Source organism: Oryza sativa, chromosome 5 (genome assembly GCF_034140825.1).
Source record: "Oryza sativa Japonica Group chromosome 5, ASM3414082v1".
Taxonomy (NCBI): Eukaryota; Viridiplantae; Streptophyta; class Magnoliopsida; order Poales; family Poaceae; genus Oryza; species Oryza sativa.
Window position 1 is genome coordinate 10,754,963 of NC_089039.1, and position 22,605 is coordinate 10,777,567.

General features: G+C 48.9%; 1 protein-coding gene and 1 long non-coding RNA gene across 2 annotated transcripts; both read right to left on the reverse strand.

The window, feature by feature from the left end:
- Nucleotides 1-231: 231 nt before the first annotated feature.
- On the reverse strand, nt 232-3,481 carry LOC9270324 (uncharacterized). Its single transcript, XR_001545717.3, has 5 exons — nt 3,079-3,481; nt 2,768-2,996; nt 1,790-1,946; nt 1,352-1,705; nt 232-680 (listed from the first exon to the last, which is right to left on the reverse strand). It is a non-coding gene; the product is annotated as an uncharacterized lncRNA (long non-coding RNA).
- A 2,048-nt stretch (nt 3,482-5,529) lies between these two features.
- Nucleotides 5,530-6,666, reverse strand: LOC107280933 (actin-binding protein wsp1-like). Its single transcript, XM_015783079.1, has one exon. It carries the CDS (start codon nt 6,664-6,666, stop codon nt 5,530-5,532), a length of 1,137 nt encoding a protein of 378 aa, XP_015638565.1.
- Nucleotides 6,667-22,605: the final 15,939 nt, after the last annotated feature.

The following is a 22,605-nucleotide window of genomic DNA, read 5'->3' on the forward strand; positions in this document are numbered from 1 at the left end:
GAACAGTATAAAGGATCTACAGTATTTTACATTGGCTCATATTTTGAGCCATTGGATCCTCATCGGATGGTAGGATCAGCTGCTACACTACCGAACTACAGTAAAAAACATTCAGCAGTAAAATGGGTTACTGTTAGAACACTGTAGCTAGCACAGGACACATATAACGGTTTAAACAGTGTTCTCCATATTTACTGCCGAGGACCTACGTCCGTATGAGGTAGGAGGATATTATATTTATTTTAGAAAAGTAAATTAGATTTATAATTGTACTTATAGAGGAACGGAGGGAGAGACTCCCTTCGTCACAAGAGTGTAATTCTACCATAAGTTTTCATAACTACAAAAGCATTTGTGCATGCGGTCAAAATATATTTTCACATGCAGTTGGACCAAACATCTGCGAAAATAGGAATTTTCCATCCAGGTGACACACCGACATGTGAAAATCAGTTTTCCTCATGTGGGTATTTATGTCGTCCGCATGCTGGATCCCGCACCCGCTGGTTACCCGAGCTCGCGGCCGCCTGGATCGGCCAGCCCATGCCCTCCGGGCAACGGAGAGAGGGAGGAGAGGCGACGGGATCAGCGCTGCCCAAGCTCACCGTAGCCGCTGCTCCTACCATTGCCATCGCCCGCCGGTGGTAGATCCGCCTAACCAGATAAGTGGGGTGATAATTCTGCAACCACCATTAAATCTAATTGTCATTGTCATTAAGGTGAGTCAGTGTAGGTGCTTTCAAGACTCATGTTGCTGTTGATCTGTGTCAATAGTTGGATTGTGCCACATTGAACAACAACAAAATTGAGTTTCGTGAACATAAATGGTAAAACAGCCCAAAAAATGGATAACAGCTTTATCAAATTCTATGGGAATATAATACTGACCAAGTGTAAATCTCACTCCAATGCCACAAACGGTTACATTTCTACAAAAATTTGATTGTTTTATACTCACTATGTGTATTCCGATTTCTTATTGCAAGCTATCATTGTCAGGCAATAACAAGCAGCCAAACTCATAAGAAACCATCTGGAAAATCTTCGTATACAGTAAGCAATGTCAGAAATTTTTTTCCAAATGGTAAATTTCAAAAACATGGTCCGCCCTTGAAAAAAAATCAGAAACATGGTTGTCCAAGGAAATAAAATTCAGGTAGTGCAATTCAGCTTAACTGCCATTTATAATGGCCATGATGAAAGGATAATTCATCAGCTGCAAAGATTGTATCAATTTACACACTTCATGGCCACACTGTTCTTCCTCGTGAGATTATACACTGTTCATCGTTTGAGAGATGAGATACATAACTGGATGAAATTGACATAAGAGAAGGTTTTCATGACTCACCTTGGAGAGAGCGGAGAGCAGGTCAATCATGATGGAGAGTGGCAGTGATGGGGAAGGTAGAATTTTGCTTTGGAATAAATTTATCTACCTTAATGAAATGAAACCAAATCAGCGAGAGAGTTTAAAAAATAAATTGTATATATCAGCAATAACCATATTTCTCTTCAGTTGTATATATCAACGTCAGGCCCTGCAATTTAGTAGCAATTGACTATTGATCCTAGAAAGCAATGTCAGAACTTTTTTCCAGATGGTCAATTTCAGAAACATGGTCCCCCTTCAAAAAATTTCTTTGTTCAGAGATCATAGTACAAAAGTTGAGTGCCTGTAGTTAATTGGACAGAAATGGTCCATCTACAATGAAAATGCAGAACAAGGGATAAATGGTAGGCAATAGTGTTATATTGACCATATGCATTTAAGATATTTTGTCACAACCTGACCATGTAAGTGAGGTGATAATTCTGCAACCACCATATAATAAATCGAATTGTCATTTTCATTAAGGTGAGTCAGTGTAGGCAGCGCCGCATGCAGTTCTTCTCCATCACCAATGAATTGCCTGCCCATGTCAATTCTAGGTGCTGCTTGAACTCTGAAAGCAGAGATGGAAATTTTACCCCTTTTTAACTCTGAATGCAGTAGTGGTAATTTACTTCTTTTTCTAATATCAAGAATAAACAATAATTGAGGCCTACTTTAAATTTTAGTTATAAATTTGGAAAGAAGCTTGCTTGAAAGTCGATTTATTCAGGTATTTTGCAATTGTAAGCAACAGTTGTACTCATGAAAAAAGACCAAGGTGAAATAGCATAAAGCATGTACATCAGAATCCGGAATAACTTAGTTTAGGTGAAGGATTTAGTGTGTACTGCATGGTCAGGTGAGAGAACCACCTCTCGATATACCAATTTCCTGAAAGTAACAGTGTCTTGATCCATACTATATTACTATGTCGATCAGTTAAGGAAGCTAACTGGAGTTCAGTGTTTGTGTCAATGTTGAATGTGACCAGCTGAACATGGACTGATATAGATTAACTACAAATAAATTAGCATCGATCAGAGCTTTTCACCAACACAAACAGGAAAGATAGCATTGCCCAAGTGAGAATTCCAGGACCCATTTAGTGGTATTTATATCTGAACCGACAGTTCTTAGCACTGTATTCGGATTGGAGCTTAGTTTTAAGAGAAATTCCATCTATACCACAAGGATTTTACCAGTACCAAATAATACCACAAGATTCTTTCATCTCCACTCAATAACACAGTGCAACAATGTTTCTTTCAAAAATACCACAGATTTCAGACGTTACCCAATCTCATATAAACTGATTTGTCTCCGTTACCTGTGTTCGAAAAGAGTACCGAGGTACCCTGTGTGAACAAGATTGTGAAAAGAGTACTGAGGTACCTGTGTGAACAAGATTAGGAGTTCTCCAATCCCATCGTGGCCTGCAGCAGCTGCATGATGCAAAAGCTGCCTTTGGTGATTAGCTGGTGGATCTCGCCATCCAGGACCTTGCTCAGGCATGTGAACTGATGAAGCAGTCCGTGGGTGTCTCACAACTTGGCCTCCATGCCGCTCGGACACCACGGTGCCTGTCCTTCTCGAAGCAACGCCGCCGCTTTGTTTGCCCTGCCTGAAAGCAAGGGCACGACGATGGGTTAGAAAATCGGAGAAAACGGAAACACCAGCAACGGAGCGGAAAAGCGCCTCCGTACAGGGGATGGGGCCGAATCGCCGGAGCCGGAGTGCCTGAGCTGTGGGGTCTCCTGCCCGGAAACAACGCCAAGGCGGCAAAGCAGAAAAGTGCCTCCACGCGGGCCGGACCAGCGGCGGTCTCCTTCCTCCGATGCAATGGCGGCGGAGCAGAGATTGCCAGCCCTAAGAGAACGGGAGATGTGAGGGACAATTTTGGTCAAGGCGTCGGCGGAGGCGGTGGGAAGCGGCGGGCGTGTAGGAGGCGGCGGCCTAGAGCGGCGGCGGCGATGCGGCCCGCTTCCCTCGGCAACGACGACGACGGCTCTGGCGGGAGGCGGCGGCCACAGGCGATCCGAGGTGGCGGCGGGGTAGGGGAGTCGTGAGCGCAGCCGCGCGAGCGGAGTGGCGGCGGTGGGCCCGCACGAGAGGCGCGGTGGCGGCGGCGGGCTGAAGCATGAGGGAATTTTTTTTTTCTTTTTCGCTGTGAACAATCGTATTTTTTAATCGCCGCTTTTCTCGAGGTGGGATTGAGAAGCGCTAATCGCAGAGTTGGCCCTGACTTATAAGGGAAAAAAAAAATCTAAGCCTAAACAAACAAGCAGCTTTTTCGTTTAGCTTTTTTAAGCCATAAGCCACTCTTACACTATTAAGCCAAAAACTAAGTTGGAGAAGTTTTTTTTTGGCTTATATGAGATAGATGTATGACTCCAATACTAAACTTAGGACATTAAATTTACTGGCTTATAAATCATATAAGCCAATAAACTGACTTAAAAGTCTAAGCCAATAAGTCTAAACCTAAACAAAGAGGGCTCGGCGCTAATTGCAATCGCGGTGTTAATTCCTACTAATTAGGCTCTCTTTGTTTAGGCTTATAAGACAACTTATAAGTCGAAAAGTCTAAACCAAAACAAACAAGCAGCTTTTTTATTTGGCTTTTTTGAAGCCATAAGCCACTCTAACACTATTAAGCCAAAAGTTAGGTTGGAGAAGCTTTTTTGGCTTATATGAGATAGATGTATGACTCCACCACTAAACTTAGGACATTAAATCCACTGGCTTATAAATCATATAAGCCAATAAGCTGACTTAAAAGTCTAGGCCAATAAGTCTAAGCCTAAACAAAGAGAGCCAACAACTCGTGCTTTTTATATTAGTCTAGATGTAGCCGGAATTTCCTAATAACTTACACGATAATAATAGACGGGTGTAAATTACACACTAATTAGGTAACGGGATACTAATTCTATAGGTTTGCTACTGTCTACTGGCGTTCATATATAGCTTTAGATCGATCGGATCGGGGACGTTCGCGACAGGCGAATGCTCGTGAACTAGACTCACCCAAAAGAAAATAGCGGATCCAGTTCTCCTTCCCGATTGGCCGATTCCCGGCGCCCACGGGTCCCACACAGCACACGCGATCGAATTGAGGAAGTCACACGCGACCTCATCTGATTTCTGATTTTCTGTTTCTGATCACGCGATCACAGAGCCGCGCCGCCGCCGGCCCACGTGCGACCAGCGACCCGACTCCCCCACGCCCACGCCGCCGCGCGCGAGTCCGCCACACTGGCAGTCGCTGCTGTGCTGCAGCCTGGAGCGTGTGCCGCCGCCGCAAGGAGCCGTAGTCGAGTTGATCAGCAGCCCGCACCAACAAATTTAGGTTTTCTACCTGCGTACCTTTATCAATTTTCAGTTTTAAAATCTTCAATTTTTGTGCTTTTGCGATATTAAATTGTGGTACTATACTATAAATTGTTGATCGTTTGAAGTACGAAGTAAGATGAGATATTGCATCTTTTTTCGAAAACACGCAGCAAAGAAGAATGTTTCTAAATTGCCTTCTTTCCCTATATGTTTTAAGATGTTTTATTAATACATCATGCTAAATTTTGGTGATTTAGCCTATTCTATTATCTATACTTGCATTGTATATATTAGTACCGTTAGGTTAAGTTTACTGTGTTTGAAAAAAAAAAATAGGTCGGACCATCCATATCCTAAATCCTAGATCCGTCCTAGATCCGCCAGTGCCTGTATTGGGCACTATGGCCCTGTTTAGATCCCCTGATAAAATATTACACCCTATCACATCGAACATTTAAACACATGCATGAAATATTAAATATAGGTTAAAAAATAATTAATTACACACGTGTAAATTGTGAGACGAATTTAAGCCTAATTAGTTCATGATTTGACAAAGTGATGCTATAGTAAATATTTGCTAATGATGGATGGAAAAGTACGTTTTACCCCCCCGAACCACAAAACCGGATATATTACACCTCGAACTATTGATACCGGTTGAATTACCCCCCCCCCCCCGACTCAATACTGAGCGGTTTTGCTCCTACGTGGCATACACATGGCGTCGACGTGGAAATCCAATCAGAAAAAAAAAACACACACACAAGGGCCCACCTGTCATTACCTCTCTTCAGTCTTCCTCCTCCCCCTTCTCTCTCTCAGGCGTGCGTCAACGGGCAGTGCGCGACGGCAGCGGCACGCGGACGGGCGGCGAGCGCGGCGACGGGCGCGGCAGGGAGTGGTGGGGCCGGGGCAGGCGGCGGGCGGGTCGGGGGCGCGGCGGACGTGGTGGAGAGGCGGCCGGTGGCCGGCGGGCGTGACGGCGCCCGTGCCCTCCTGTCGCGGCGGTAGCGGCGCGCGGAAGGGCGGCGAGCGGGGCCACGGGCGCGGCGGGTGGCGTGGCGGGGAGTGGTGGGGCCGGGGCAGGCGGCGGGCGTGGTGGAGAGGCGGCCGGTGGCCGGCGGGCGTGACGGCGCTCGTGCCCCCCTGTCACGGTGGCAGCGGCGCGCGGACGGGCGCCGAGCGCGGCAGAGGGCGCGGCGGGAGTGGTGGTGCCGGGGCAGGCGGCAGGCGTGGCGGGGGCGTGGCGGGGGCGCGGCAGGCGTGGTGGAGAGGCAGCAGGTGGCCGGCGGGCCTGACGGCGCCCATGCCCCCCTGTCACGGTGGCAGCGGCGCGCGGACGGGCGCCGAGCGCGGCAGAGGGCGCGGCGGGAGTGGTGGTGCCGGGGCAGGCGGCAGGCGTGGCGGGGGCGTGGCGGGGGCGCGGCAGGCGTGGTGGAGAGGCAGCAGGTGGCCGGCGGGCCTGACGGCGCCCATGCCCCCCTGTCGCAGCGGAGGGCGGCGAAGTGGCGAGGGCGACGAAGTGCCCTCCTCTCATACCTCTCTCTCGGGCCGTCGGGAGGTCGGCGTGCACACCCGAGCTTGCCGTCGTCATCTTCAATGTCCTCGGGACCTCGGCGCCCGCGCCCGTCTCGCCCTCCCCACCGCGCCCACCAGAGCTCGAGGCGGCAGGAGGAGGGGACAGTGGAGGGGAGCCTGGGCTCATCGTACTCCGACGGGAGCGGCTCGAACGACGACGGCGGCGGCTGGGGGATGACTCCGACGACTCTTCCGGCCTCCACGCTCCCTCGCCGGTCTCCTCCCTCCTCAGCCCGCTCCCTAGCCTCCTCACCTCCTTCCTCTCTGCCCGCCCCACTATTGCCGGCATGCTTCGGCCGCCGCTGCTCCGCTCGCTCTGCCACCGTTGCTTCGCCCCGCCGCTCTGCCGCCGGCGCGCGAGCCGCAGCCGCTGGCATCTAACGGGAGAGAGAGAGGGTGAGAGGGAAAGAGAGAGAGAGAGAGAATATTATGTCGTGACAGGTGGGCCCTATCCTTTATTTAATAAAAAACTTGCTGACTGGACTGCCACGTAGACTAAAACCGCTTACAAAACTGCTCGGGGGGGTTTTTCATCTGGTATCGATAGTTGAGGGTGAAAAATGACTGGTTTTTAGGTTTAGGGGGGTAATTCATACTCACCCAATACTTCAAGGAGGTAATTCGTACTTTTTCCATGATGGATTAATTAGGCTTAATAAATTCGTCTCGCAATTTACAGGCGGAATCCATAATTTGTTTTATTATTAGTCTACGTTTAATACTTCAAATGTGTGTCTGCATATTTGATGTGACACGCCAAAACTTTATACCCCCTATAATTCACGTAATCGCTGGGGGATAGTGTTAGGAGGGGGAAGTACAGATATCATATTCTTACCAAGATAACTGTAAGCCCTAACCGCTAAGAATCCTAATGATTTCTACTTTGTTTACGCTAGTGACTGGGGGTTTCGGGGAAAAAAGGGGGATTTTGAGTGGGCTATGCGAAGGGAAGGGAAAGGGAGTCGTGGGCTGAGCCGGAGGTCACTTTACAGCCTATGTCCTGCTGTGGACATCCCATCGTGAAGATGGTCGGAGCAGCGTGGCTCTGCGTAATCCCGGGTACGCCCGAGGGCTCGGGCCTCGGGCGAGACAGAGAAAGGCGCCCGCCTTGGGTGCTCCGGTGCCGTCGTCGGGTGAGTCGGGGCTCGGGCAAAACGGAGCGAGACCCAGCGCACCCGAGGGGCTCCCAGGGCTCGGGCGAGATGGAGCGAGACCCAGTGCGCCCGAGGGGCTCCCAAGGCTCGGGCGAGGCAAAGCGAGACCTAGTGCGCCCGAGAGACCTAGTGCGCCCGAGGGGCTCCCAAGGCTCGGGCGAGGCAAAGCGAGACCTAGTGCGCCCGAGGGGAAGCCGCCGCCGCCGCTCGAGGCCGCCAACACCATCAGATCTTCCCGGGGGAAGCCGACGCCGTCGCTCGCGGTGAGGGAAGGCCGCCGCCTCCGCTCGCATGTTGCCGCCGCCTTCGGTCGGAGCCAACGCCGTCACTCGCGGTGGGGGAAGGCCACCGCCTCCGCTCGCGCGCGGCCGCCACCGCTCGCGCGCTGCCGTCACCGTCGCACGTGGAATGGGAGGGTGCCGCCTGGTCGTTGCCGGAGAGAGGATCGGAAGAGAGAACTACAGAATCTCAGGGTTAGTGTTAGGGCTTCCCCGTCTGCATTTACAACGGATCGGACGGCTCACATCGCCTCCGCGTCGGGTCGTCTCCATTGCCAGGCTGCGCACACTTAATGGGCCGAGGGCAGGCCAGCTGGTCCAACACAACGCAATAAGAGGATGAGTTGGGGCAGTCAAATTAGACTTTTTTTTGCAGGCTGAGATAGTAAGGAATAAGTTCACTTTAGGTCCCTCAATTTGTTGCCCAGTCTGATTTTCATCCTCAGTCCAGAAAACTGGATACAACACATCCCTCAACTTACAAAACCGTGCAGGATAGGTCCCTCGGCGGTATTGTGTCCGGTTTTGGATGACGTGGCGTCTACGTGGCTTCGTTTGACTAGGTCCTCATCTCACGTGACATTGATGTGGTGCTTACGTGGCAATTGGATCCCAAAAATAATTTAAAAAATATGGGACCCACATGTCGACTAAAAAAATAATAAGAAATGGTGGGGCCCAGTGGTCCCACATGTCAGCCTCCCTCCTTTCTCTGACCCCCCTCTCTCTATCCCCTACTTATGGCGGCGGTGTAGAGGGGGTGATGGGCGAAGCGGCGGCGGGCGGTGGGGGGAGCGACAGCGGGCGGTGGGCGAAGTGATGGCGGGGCGAAGTGAAGCGGCGGCGGTTAAGAAGCGCTAGCCATGGCCGGGAAGAAGCGCAAGTCTGCCTCCTCCGACAAGCAGCAAAAGCAGCAGTGGCTCCCGCTCGGCGCCGACGCCGACGCCGCGAAGCGCCGCCGCTCGGGGGCGTCCAAGAAGCACTAGGCGGAGGAGGAGGCCTCCATACCTTCCTCCCTCAGCGCCAAGATCCTCCGCGAGGCGCTCACCCAGCAGCAGGAGGAGTCCCTTGCGGACAAGCGCCCCGCCACCTCCGCAACGGCCGCTCCGTCGCCATCCTTCTCCTTCCCCGTCCCCAACAAAGACGGCGAGGAGGAGGAGGACGACGACGTCGATGAGTTCGATGGCTTAGACGCACAGAGCAAGTACGACGGAGGCGTGGTAAAAACAAAACACAACACACGTCTCCTTTGTGTGCTCCCGTGTGATTGATGTGTATTTTGCTGATAACTTTTCTGTTGGTTGGTAGCCGGAGATTGACGAGGAGAACGAGAAAGCGCTAGCTGCATTCATGTCAAAGGATACCTCATCGAAGCGCACACTTGGTGATATCATTCTCAAGAAGATCAGGCAGAAGGATGCGGAAATCTCAACAGGTGATCACCGATATGCGTCTCCGCCCCCCTCGTCGGCCGCCGCATTTTTCCCTCTCCGTGCGCGCTTGCCAGCCGGCGAGAAAGGATGGCCGCGCGATCTCGTCGGGGCGACGCTGCTTCCACCAGCAGCGGCGAGCAACAAATGGAGGCGCCAGCCAAGCCAACCAACAAGATGAGACGGGGATGCCATTTGCACGGGCGAGCGAGGCGGGGCGGCGAGCCGTCGCTCCTCTTCCGCCCTCCCGCTGCCTTCGCTCCACATCCACCCGCGGCCCCTTTGCTCCGCCCGTCGTCGCACCGCCCACCGCCAGCCGCCCCTCTGCTCCGCCCGCCACCCGCCGTCGCTCCCCCCATCGCCCGCCGCCGCTCCGCCTATCACCCCCTCTGCACCGCCGCCGTAAGTAGGGGATAGAGAGAGGAGGGAGGCTGACATGTGGGACCACATGGGCCCCACCCTTTCTTATTATTTTCAGCTGACATGTGGGTCCCACGTTTTTTAAATTAATTTTGGGAATCCAATTGCCACATAAGCACCATGTATGATGAGGACCTAGTCAAACAAAGTCACCTAGTAATCATTATTGTAATATTAGTTTTTTTCAGTTGAAACGCACCAGCACTTTTTCTAGTTATATAATAGATAGATTTTCGAGGCCCAGCCTAGAAGTCCAGCCAGCAGAAGCACAACTCACACGGGTCCAGGAGTCCACCAAGTGAGTACAACCATGCTGCACGCATGACCGCCCGTCATCTCGAATCTTGAATTGCGGAGATCGGGAGTGGCTGAGTACCGGCGACCGGAGTTCTCCGAAGACCAGCCGGCGTTCCCATTCCGTTTCGTTCAGCCGCACCCGCGCATCCGCACGTGAGAACTCCGGTCATCTCTTCTCTTCCGTTAGAGTTTTGATTGTTCGTGCAGCGCGGAGCTGGGAGGGTTAGTTTCTGTTTCTGTGGCGAAGATTTTTGCTGCCTCTTCCGTGGGCTGGTGTGTTTTTTTTCTTTCTTTAATTTGTTTCAAGTTCGATGCATTCGGGACTTCAGGTGCAAGTCTGCAAGTGTTGGATTTCGGATGGGTTCTGTTTGCTTTGGCTTTTGGCGCATCTTTGTGCAGTTTTATTTCAGGCAGTAACAGTAGAATCTGATTTGAGTTGGTGATCGAACAACACACGCATGGTAGGTCTGTACTTAATTATTGAAATATATGTAAACGGACCTTAATTTACACAATGTAAATATATTTTTTATTATATTTTTAGAGAAGGGTATTTTTTTACCCGTCTTTATATCCAATCGGATATATGCAGTCTTTTTTAAATTAGGAACTTAGCCTATCAAACATGGAACTTAGCCCTCAAATAACCCAATCTGAAATTCGCTCCTATGAAGATTTGAACTTAGGAACTTGGGGTGCTACTCAGGTCACTGCAACCATTAGGCATATGTTCTTTCAGACGCAATATAAATATATAGTTGTCACTTTTATTTGGCAGAAACTTAGAGAAAGTACAGGGTGTGTAGACGATTGACGAAGTATAGCAAGGAATAATTATGTATGACCTGTTCCGGGAACGAAGATAGCAATCTAGATAGCAAGATACTCAAGAAATTGAAGTTTATACACTTTATTAGTCTGGAACTTTGGATTCCATGGTTTTCGAACTATTGTCTGTCTTATGATTCTGCTGCCTCTCTCTTCCTAGGGCTGGTGTGTTCTTGTTCCTGTCTTTTTATTTTTCTTTCTTTAATTTGTTTGAAGTTCGATGCATTCAGGTGCAAGTCTGCAACTGTTGAATTTCAGATGGGTTCAATTTGCTTTGGTTTTTGGTGCATCTTTGTGCGGTTTTATTTTAGGCAGTAACACAGCAGAATCTGATTTGAGTTAGGCGAAACAACACACATGGTAGTGCTACGGTCTGTACTTTATTATTGATTGAAAGATATATATGGACCTTAATTTACACAATGTAAATATGTAATCGCCACTTTTATTTGGCAGAAACTTAAAGAAAGTACAGGGTGTAGACGATTCACGAAGTTTAGCAATGAATAATTGTGACCTGTTCTGGGAAGATATATATCAATCTAGATTGCAAAACATTCTTGACAGAAATTGAAGTTTACACAATTTAGTTTGGATTCCACAGATTTCCTTCAACTATTATTTGTCCTTCTTATGATTCTGCTACACTTGAATACATACATACATACGTACGTACGTGCGTATGTATGTACTACCTCCGTCCCAAAATACTTGTCGCTTTGAGTTTTTGTTTGTAACTTTTGATCATTCGTCTTATTCAAAAAATTATGAAATTATTATTTATTTTGTTTATGATTTGCTTTGTTATCGATAGTACTTTAAGTATAGCTTATCTTTTGTATATTTGTACTAATTTTTCAAATAAAATGAATGGTCAAACGTTGCAAAGAAAAAGTCAAAGCGAGAACTAAACTGGGACGAAGGTAATATGTATGTATCAGCGAGCTAGAATTCAATAGTGTTATGAACTGAAATTTTCCATTCAGCTCAAATCATATGTTATTCAGATGCTTTATCTGTACATGTTGGTTTATTATCTTTACATGTTAGAAGGCTGATTCTTTTGATGTCCTCACCCTTCTGCGCTTCAGTTCAATTGCCACTTGCTTTGGTTCGTACTACATCCTATTGCCAACATATCTGATTGGAGTTGCTTTGCAATATTCATGCAGCGAGCACTGGTGGAGAAACCATCTTTCGTCGGTCGGCCGATTTCCACAATAGTCCCGGTTGCAATAAAAACCGGGGCTAAAGATGATCTTTAGTCCCGGTTGGTAATACCAACCGGGACTAAAGATCCCGGTGGGGCCTGACAGGCCCTGACAGCATTCGAACCGGGACTAAAGATACCGGGACTAAAGATCGTAACTTTAGTCCCGGTTGGTAAAGATCCCGGTGATCTTTAGCCCCGGTTGGTTCTACCAACCGGGACTAAAGTCCCACCCCTATATATATGTCTTCTTCCTCCTCCAGCTGCCCGAGCAAGCTTCAAAATTTCTTCAAAAAAGAGGGGAGGTCATGCCAAAATTTCTATTGAATTTATTTTGGTGATTACATACAAATCGGAGGTGCCTAAAAGGTTTGCAACTTCATCCTCCAATGTTTTTTTTTGTCATACTACATTTGCACCTATGTTTTGCACACTTTTTTTTGTCTCCAAAATTTAGTTGTAAGTTGATGAGAGAGAAAATGTGTGTGGGGAAGAAAGAATATATAGAAATTTAGTTCATTTGCTAAACAAGGTTTTATAAAATAGTTGAGAAGGAAAACTCTAGTGAAAGTTAATCTTAAATAATAGAAAACAAACTAAAATGAAAATTAAAAGAAGTAAAACACATTAAAAATAGTTTAAAACTTTACAAATAGTTTTTAAGAATTATTTGGTGTAATATTTTATGATTTTTGTATGAATAAAGATATCTTATAATTATTGTATGACTGTCATTATTGTAAGAATAATTATTTGTGTACGGTTTTTTTGACTCATGTAGATGGATCGGCAATGGATGTACGCTGACCGGCGGTCCAAAGAGTTTATTGACGGCGTGCACTATTTTTTGAGAGTGGCCGAAGCTAACAGGCAAAGGGGTTTTATTTGTTGTCCATGCAATAAGTGTAAGAATCAGAAGGAGTATTCTGCATCCAGGACTATTCATTTCCACTTGTTTGAGTCGGGGTTCATGCCAAGCTATAATTGTTGGACATCCCACGGAGAGCAAGGTGTTGAAATGGAAGAAGATGAAGTGGAAGACGACAATATTCCGGACTTTGCTCAGTATGTTGGATTTGAAGGAAATCAAACGGGCGAGGAGGAAATAGCTGCTGATGGTAACGACGTTGCGGATGATCTTGGTCAGATGTTGCAGGACGCCAGGGAGGACTGCGAAAGTGAAAAGGAGGCCCATAAATTGGACAAGATGTTGGAGGACCACAGAACTTCGTTGTACCCAGGTTGCGAGCAGGGGCACAAAAAGTTGGATACCACTCTGGAGTTGTTGCAATGGAAGGCAAAAAATGGGGTTAGTGACAAGGCATTTGGCGATTTATTGAAACTCGTCAAGAACATTCTTCCGGGGGGAAACAAATTGCCCGAGACAACGTACGAGGCTAAGAAGATAGTCTGCCCGTTAGGACTGGAAGTTCATAAGATTCACGCATGTCCGAACGATTGTATCCTATATCGCGGTGAGGAGTATGAGAACCTAGAAGCATGCCCTGTTTGCAAAGCACTACGATACAAGATTAGACGGGACGATCCAGGAGAAGTTGACGGGCAGCTAACAAAGAAGAGAATTCCTGCTAAGGTGATGTGGTATTTCCCTATAATACCACGGCTAAGGCGTTTGTTCAGGAACAAGGGGAATGCTAGAATGTTGCGATGGCACGCTGAAGAGCGTCAACAGGACGGGATGCTGAGACACCCCGCCGATGGTTCGCAGTGGCGAAACATCGACAGAAAATTTAAAGAATTTGGAAAGGACGCACGAAACATACGGTTTGGTTTGAGTACGGATGGCATGAATCCTTTTGGAGAGATGAGCAGCGGCCATAGCACTTGGCCCGTTACGATGTGTATCTACAACCTCCCCCCTGGCTATGCATGAAGAGGAAGTACATAATGATGCCGATTATTATTCAAGGCCCCAAGCAACCTGGTAACGACATCGACGTGTACCTAAGACCACTGGTAGAAGATCTTAAACAGTTGTGGAAGAAGGAAGGTGTCCCCGTGTGGGACGAGGACAAACAGGAGGAGTTTAACCTACGAGCGCTGCTGTTCGTAACCATCAACGATTGGCCTGCACTTAGCAACCTATCCGGACAGTCCAACAAGGGGTACAAGGCTTGCACTCACTGTATGGATGAAACAGAAAGTACGTATCTTAAGCACTGTAGGAATGTTGTATACATGGGTCATCGTCGATTCCTTGCAGCAAACCACCCGGTACGGAAGAAAGGCAAGCACTTCGAACATAAGGCCGACCACCGTACGAAACCTAAACATCGCAGCGGGAAAACAGTGTTTGCTATGGTTAAAAATCTTAAAGTAGTGTTCGGAAAGGGGCCTGGAAGCCAGCATATAGAGAGCGAAGATGGTCACGCGGCGATGTGGAAAAAGAACTCTATATTTTGGGAGTTACCATATTGGGAATTCTTGGACGTACGCCACGCAATCGACGTGATGCACCTCACTAAGAACCTTTGCGTAAACCTTCTTGGCTTCCTAGGTGTATACGGAAAGTCGAAAGATACACTGGAAGCACGTAATGATCTGAAGCATATGGAACAACGCGGCGACCTTCACCCGGAACCAAAGGAGAAAGGAAGCCATTACTTGAGTCCAGCCAGCTACACTCTTAGCAAGGCAGAGAAGGAAAGTATGTTTGAATGCTTGGAGAGCATAAAGGTACCGTCTGGATACTCCACGAATATCAAGCGAATAATAAGCACGAAGGAGAAGAAGTTCACAAACCTAAAGTCTCATGACTGTCACGTGTTGATGACACAACTGCTACCAGTTGTAATAAGGGGTATCCTTCCAGACAATGTCCGGGCAACAATAACAAAGCTATGTGCATTCATGAACGCAATTTCGCAGAAGGTCATCGATCCGGATAGATTAGAAGCCCTTCAGAATGAAGTGGTGCAATGTCTCGTCAGTTTTGAGTTGATATTTCCACCTTCATTTTTCAATATAATGACGCATCTGCTTTGTCACCTTGTGAAAGAGATCCGTATTCTCGGGCCTATGTACCTACACAACATGTTTCCTTTCGAGAGGTACATGGGCGTTCTGAAGAAGTATGTTCGTAACCGTGCTCGTCCAGAGGCAAGCATCGCCAAGGGTTATGGAACAGAGGAGGTCATCGAATTTTGCGTAGAATTTATCGAAGACCTTCGCCCAATCGGGGTACCTGAATCACGCCATGAAGGGAGACTACGGGGAAAGGGAACTCTCGGAAGGAAAGCAATAATGACGGTAGACAACAATTTATTCCGTAAAGCCCATTTCGCTGTTCTGCAACACTCTTCATTAGTAGCTCCTTACATCGAGGAGCACTTGGCTCTAGTTCGCGCCAGGAACATCGGTAAGTCCGATGCATGGATTACACGGCATCACATTGATACTTTCCCCGCGTGGCTACGACAACATCTCATGGGTAACGAGTCGATCAACCAACAACTTGCCTTCCTGGCGAGGGGACCGTCTGGGTCGATCACGACATTCCAGGGATATGAGATCAATGGGTACACATTCTACACGAGAGCCCAAGACATGAAGAGCACGAACCAAAACAGCGCTGTTCGTGTCGATGCCATGGGACACGATGGAACAACTGCCACGTATTACGGTGCCATCGAGGACATATGGGAACTTGACTATGGTCCTCTCAAGGTTCCTCTGTTCCGGTGCCAATGGGTTAGGTTGACTGGTGGAGGCGTAATGATTGATGATAGTGGGATGACAACTGTTGACCTTAACAAGGTTGGATACTCGGACAAACCTTTTGTCCTTGCCAATGATGTAATGTAAGTCTTTTTCGTGAAGGACATGTCTAGCAAAGGAAAGAAGGGCAGAGGGCCTGATGAGCCTAAGCGTCAAGTGGTTCTCCCAGGCAAAAGAAAAATCGTCGGAGTTGAGGACAAGACTGACGAGGATTACGATCAGTTGGATGGGCAACCCCCTTTCACGGTGACGATTGACCCTAGCATCCTCCTATCAAATGAAGACACCCCTTACTCACGCAGCGATCACAAGGAGGGAACAATAGTGAGGAGAAAGTACGTGCGGTCAACCGTCACCGCCGATGTAATGCCGTAATTATTGTGTACACGATGTAAACTATTTTGGATGTATTGATTATCCATATAAATCAATTGATGTATGGCATATGTTAATTACGCACGATTATTACAGGTTTCAACAAGTTTAAATCATGTATATGCTAGTTATATGTGATACTTACAATTTTTAAAAGTTTTAAATCACATAGGTGGTAATTTCATATGTATGTTAATTAGAGTTTTTAACATTTAATTTACTAGCATTCATATGCTAATTATAATTGACTAGAGGATTTTTAAAAGTTTTAAATCACGCAAGTGGCAATTTCATATGTTAATTAGAGTTTTTAACATTTAATTTACTATCATTCATATGCAAATTATAATTGACTGGAGAATTTTTAAAAGTATTAAATTTAATATATTTTTAAAACTATCATTCATATATTAGAGTTTTTCACAATTTAATTTACTATCTTTCATATGCTACTTATATATGACTATTCGAATTTTTAAAAGGTTTAAATCATGCATGTGGCATTTACATATGTTAATTAGAGTTTTTAGCATTTAATTTAATATAATTCCTACGCTAAGTATATATGATGATTACAATTTTTATTAATTTTAAATCATGCAGTATGTACATACATATCTTAATTAGAGTTTTTACCAATATAATAATATCATTCATATATATGCTAAGTATATATATATATATTGGAATTTTTATTAATTATAAGTCATATATTTGCTTATTACGATTTATCTACTTAATTTATTACAGACAAAAATAATTTTTCGAAGTAATTGTCATTAATCTTTATACTTTAAATAATGTTAATGCATTAACTTCTATTTTATAAACACATATGTAAGCGAAAATCATATGCAGTGCTATAATCTTTAGTCCCGGTTCTTAACCCTAACCGGGTTTAAAAAGAATTTCGAAATAGCGGGAAAAGATATTTACTCCCGGTTGTTGATCTTTAGTCCCGGTTGTTCTCAACAACCGGGAGTAAAGATCTTTTCTTTACTCCCGGTTGTTCTCAACAACCGGGACTAAAGATATCTTTAGTCCCGGTTGTTCTCAACAACCGGGAGTAAAGATCCGGGGGTATATATATTCCCGGTGCGCCCTCGTCTTCTTCACCAACACTTAGACGTTTTCGGCCGATCGATCTCTCTCGGCCTCTCTCCTTCGCCGCCACTCCCCAGAGCAAATCCCCGCGCCGACGCCGCCGTATCTCGCTGTCGTCTCGAGCTCGTCGTCCTCGCCGCCGCCTCCGCCTCCTCCGCTGCCGCCGCATCTCTGGGGTGAGAGCCGCCGCCGCCAGATCTCCCTTCATGCGCATCTCGATCTCTCCGATATCGATCTCTCTCCGTCGCGCCGCCCGCCACGAGACGCCGCGCCACGACGACGACGCGCCACGACGACGACGCGCCACGACGACGACGCACCACGCCGCCGCCTTCGCCGCCGCCGCATGCCAACGCCACGCCGCCGCCGCCGTCGCCACGCCGCCGCCGCCTTCGCCGCCGCGCGCGCAATGCCGCCGCCGCCACATCACGCCGCCGCCGCCACGCCACGCCGCCGCCGCCACGGCCCCGCAACGCCACGCCGCCGCCGCCGTCGCCACGCCGCCGCCGCCGCCGCCACGCCGCCGCGCCAACCACCGCCCCGATGCCGCCACACCGCCGTTAACGAACGAGAACGAGAACGATCGAACGAACGAGAGCGAGAACGAACACATCAACGTACGTTGCCGCGAGAACGTGAACGAGAATGAGAACGATTGAACGAACGAGAGCGAGAACGAGAACGATTGATCGAAGACAAGCGAGAACGAGGGAACGAACGTGAATGAGAACAAGCGAACGAACGTGAATGAGAACGAGCGAACGAACGTGAACGAGCTAGGGAACGTGAACGAGCGAACGAACGAGGACGAACGTTAACGTGAAATGCAATATATATATATATATATATATATATATATATATATATATATATATGTTACTTCGCATTTATCCTAATACATCTTTTTGTATCTTGCAGAAAAGACGTGTTGTCGGAGTCGTCCGTCAAGCCAGAGTGGAAGAGCTAGCCCTAGAAGGAATTGGAGCAGGCAAGTGACGTAATAATATAAATGATTGTTATATTTGTAATGCAATTAATTAAGATTATTAGACCTGTAATTGGACTTATCATATAAGATTGTGTAGTGTTCTAATATTATTTGAGTTTTAATATAAGATTACTTTATTTGTAATTAGACTTAGTATGTATAATTATTGACTACGGAATTGGTGCGACAAGTAGCAATTGACTATTGTAGTCTTAATTAGACTTAGCATATACGCACGAAACACTTAGCATAGATGACTATTTTAGTCTTAGCATGTAATATTATTTGAGTTTTAATATAAGATTACTTTATTTGTAATTAGACTTATATGTAATTATTGACTACGGAATTGGTGCGACAAGTAGCAATTGACTATTGTAGTCTTAATTAGACTTAGCATATACGCACGAAACACTTAGCATATACATGACTATTTTAGTCTTAGCATGTAATATTATTTGAGTTTTAATATAAGATTACTTTATTTGTAATTAGACTTAGTATGTAATTATTGACTACGGAATTGGTGCGACAAGTAGCAATTGACTATTGTAGTCTTAATTAGACTTAGCATATACGCACGAAACACTTAGCATATACATGACTATTTTAGTCTTAGCATGTAATATTATTTGAGTTTTAATATAAGATTACTTTATTTGTAATTAGACTTAGTATGTAATTATTGACTACGGAATTGGTGCGACAAGTAGCAATTGACTATTGTAGTCTTAATTAGACTTAGCATATACGCACGAAACACTTAGCATATACATGACTATTGTAGTCTTAGCATGTAATATTATTTGAGTTTTAATATAAGATTATTTTATTTGTAATTAGACTTAGTATATAATTATTTACTAGCTAGGGTTGTATAATATACGTCACTTAGACTTAGCTTATATCACGATTTGTAATTAGACTTAGCACGTAAGGTTGTGTAGGGTTCTAATGTACGACATTTACACTTAGCATACATGACTTAGATTGTTAAAACATAAATGTCTCGTGACTTAGCAGATGTTTCTTGTATCAACAGATGGCTGACCGCGATTGTCGGTGACATGGGACCGGGAGTATCATGACTAGAGGCTTGGGCAGGAGCAATCACCCACGAGGCCTGACCCCCTCGGGGGGGTCGGGCCCGAGGGTGATGTGGCCGCCTCCCTCTTTGTCTCCCCGAGGGGTCGGACCGCTCCCGTTTCGACCCCGAGGGCTGAGGCGCCCCGACCCCTTGTGGGTTTGGCGCCGCGTGTATGGGTTAGGTGAGCACAGCGGGGCTCACCTAACCGCATTTATTGCGGTTTAGACGAGCGCGTCACGCCGCATGTAACGCAGTGCAGCGCGCTCGTTTATCCGGTCTGTGACCAGTCACGGACCGATCAGATCGTGGGTTAGTTGGCGACAGGTGGTCCGACGCACGCCTCGCCCCATCCCGTCAGGATGAGAGCCTCCAAGCACTCGTCCCTAGCCGGAACCGGCGTGTTAGCTCCTGGAGATGGCACGTTGGTCCCGGTCAGATATATGCCAGGCTTCATCCTAACCATTACAAGCAAGATATTGTATGAAGAAGGGCGAGCATGCATGCAGATTGCTAAACTGACACGTGGTGGACAAGAATGACCGATTTGTGACCGGTCTGATACTGGTCATGTCGTCAGCAGACAGCCATGTTCCCACGTCGCGCCTGCTTCCGGCGGAAGTGGAGGTAGGTATGGGCCGTCCCATCAGAAGGTCATTCGGACGGCAACCATACAAATCTCCGTCCATTTATGAAGAGAAGGCAAGTCAAGTTTGGGGGAAGAGAGGATAAGTCCCCACACAAAAGAGAGAGAGGTAGAGATGGTGCATGTGGTATCCCCTTGAGTTATAAAAGGAGGACCTTGCCCACTTAGAAGAGGGGGAAGGAGCTGGAGAGTAGATCCCACGAGAGGAGCAAAAAGGAGTAAGAGCTGTCTGGCTCTCGAGCTCTTTGTAGCTTCTTCATACACAGATCCACCAAAACACAGGAGTAGGGTATTACGCTTCTCAGCGGCCCGAACCTGTATACATCGCCCGTGTCTTGTGTGCTTTTTCCATTCTCGCGAACCTTCCATACACCAGGAGCTTAGAATCTCACCCAGGGCCCCCGGCCGAACCGGCAAAGGGGGGCCTGCGCGGTCTCCCGGTGAGGAGCCCCACGCTCCGTCATCTGGCGCGCCAGGTAGGGGGCTCTGCGTGTGTTTTTCTAAGCTCTCGCATTCTTTCGTGTGCGCCAAGCTTTTCCTGTTCAGCCTAATGGCCGAACAAGCAAAGGCGCACAACCTCTCTCCGAGTGTTAGCGGTGACGACGGGGAGCCGAACCCACGCCGTCGAGCTCGTACTCCACCGCCCCCTCCACGCCAAAGTCCTAGGCGGGAGGAGGCGCTCGAGAGGGTCGAAGGATCCGCGACTTCGACATCCACGGGTGATGGAGAAGGGCGCCGAGATGGGGAGCGTCGCCTCCTCGTCTACGGCGACGGCAGCACGCCCCAGGGCGCGCTCCAAGCTGCGGGCGCGCTCCTACGTCACCCGCCCGTCGTCCCTGACCCGGAATCTCTAGCCCAACGTTGGCTGGACGACGTGGCCAACTTGGTCATGACGGCACGACAACGCCTAGGTGCTGGTGGGCGGTCCTCCGCCACCAAGACCTCTGGCGCTGCTACCACCGGCTCCGTGTCGTCAAGGCGGAGGGCGCGGCGAGCGGCGGCTGTTGCTCGCCATTCGGCTGCCACTCCCTCGTTAGCACCTCCGACCCGGGAAGATCAGCGTGGGGGGCTAGATGCCCGCATCGGTATCAAGCGCCGGCGTAATGGTCGACGTGCTGCCCACGCAACGGAGGGCGCCTCCTCGTCCGGAGTGTCACCTCAACTCGGACGCGGGGATCAGCCCTCCGTGCCCCCGGTTGGTGGTGTCGGCTGTAGAGCCTTTGTGGCGAGCCTTCGGAACGTCCGTTGGCCCCCAAGGTTCCGGCCCACCATCGCCGAAAAATATGACGGGAGCGTCAACCCCGCCGAGTTTCTCCAGGTCTACACGACCGGGATCGAGGCCGCCGGGGGTGACGACAGGGTCATGGCGAATTTCTTTCCCATGGCCCTGAAGGGACAGGCGCGGGGTTGGCTAATGAACTTGCCACCCGCGTCCGTCCACTCTTGGGAGGATTTGTGCCAACAGTTCACCATGAACTTTCAAGGCACATATCCGCGCCCAGGTGAGGAAGCGGACTTGCACGCAGTACAACGAAGGGATGATGAGTCACTTCGCTCATACATTCAGCGGTTCTGTCAAGTCCGCAACACCATACCATGCATCCCTGCACACGCGGTGATCTACGCGTTCAGGGGGGGTGTGCGGCACAACCGCATGCTCGAAAAGATCGCCTCCAAAGAGCCCCAGACTACCGCGGAGCTTTTTCAGCTCGCGGACCGAGTGGCTCGTAAGGAGGAGGCATGGACCTGGAACCCCTCCGGTTCCGGCGTGGCAGCTTCGGCCGCCCCCGGATCCGCTGCTCGGACAGGGCGGCGTGACAGGAGGAGGAAGAAGAGGTCAGCCCATTCCGACGACGAGGGTCATGTCCTCGCCGTCGAGGGCGCTTCGCGGGCCACCCGAAAGGGGAGGCCTGCGAGCGACAAAAAGAAGGAGGCCGGCGCTCTCAGCAGGGAGCGCCCAACCGGCAAGTGGTGTACCGTCCACAACACCTCCCTTCACGACCTCGCGGACTGCCGCGCAGTCAAAAGTTTGGCTGAGCGGACGAGGAAGTGGGAGGAGGAGAGGAGGCAGGAGCGCCGAGAGGGCAAGTCCCCAGCGGTTCCTTCCGGCAATCGGCGAAGTGAGGCCAAGCAGAAGGCCCCCGCCGATGACATCGATGACGACGATGATGACCTAGGTTTCCAAGAGCCTGGGGCCACCATTGCCACTGTCGATGGGGGAGCGTGTGCTCACGTTTCTCGCCGGAGCCTCAAGGCCATGAAGCGAGAGCTTCTGGCCGCGGCCCCTACTCATGAGGCGACGCGCCGGGCGCGGTGGCCGGAGGTTGCCCTCACCTTTGACCAGACCGACCACCCACCGTGCGTTGCCCGGGGAGGACAGATCGCAATGGTGGTTTCCCCCACTGTTTGCAACGTGAAGCTGGGGCGTGTCCTCATTGATGGGGGAGCAGCCCTCAACATCCTTTCCCCCGCAGCCTTTGACGCCATCAAGGCCCCGGGGATGGTGCTCCGGCCGTCCCAGCCGATTATTGGTGTGACGCCGGGGCACACATGGCCGTTAGGTCATATCGACCTACCGGTCACCTTCGGTGGATCCGCCAACTTCCGCACGGAGCGGGTGAACTTTGATGTGGCGGACCTCAGTCTGCCCTACAACGCGGTCCTAGGGAGGCCCGCGTTGGTGAAGTTCATGGCGGCGGTCCATTACGCCTACCTCCAGATGAAGATGCCGGGCCCCGGTGGCCCCATCTCTGTCCATGGC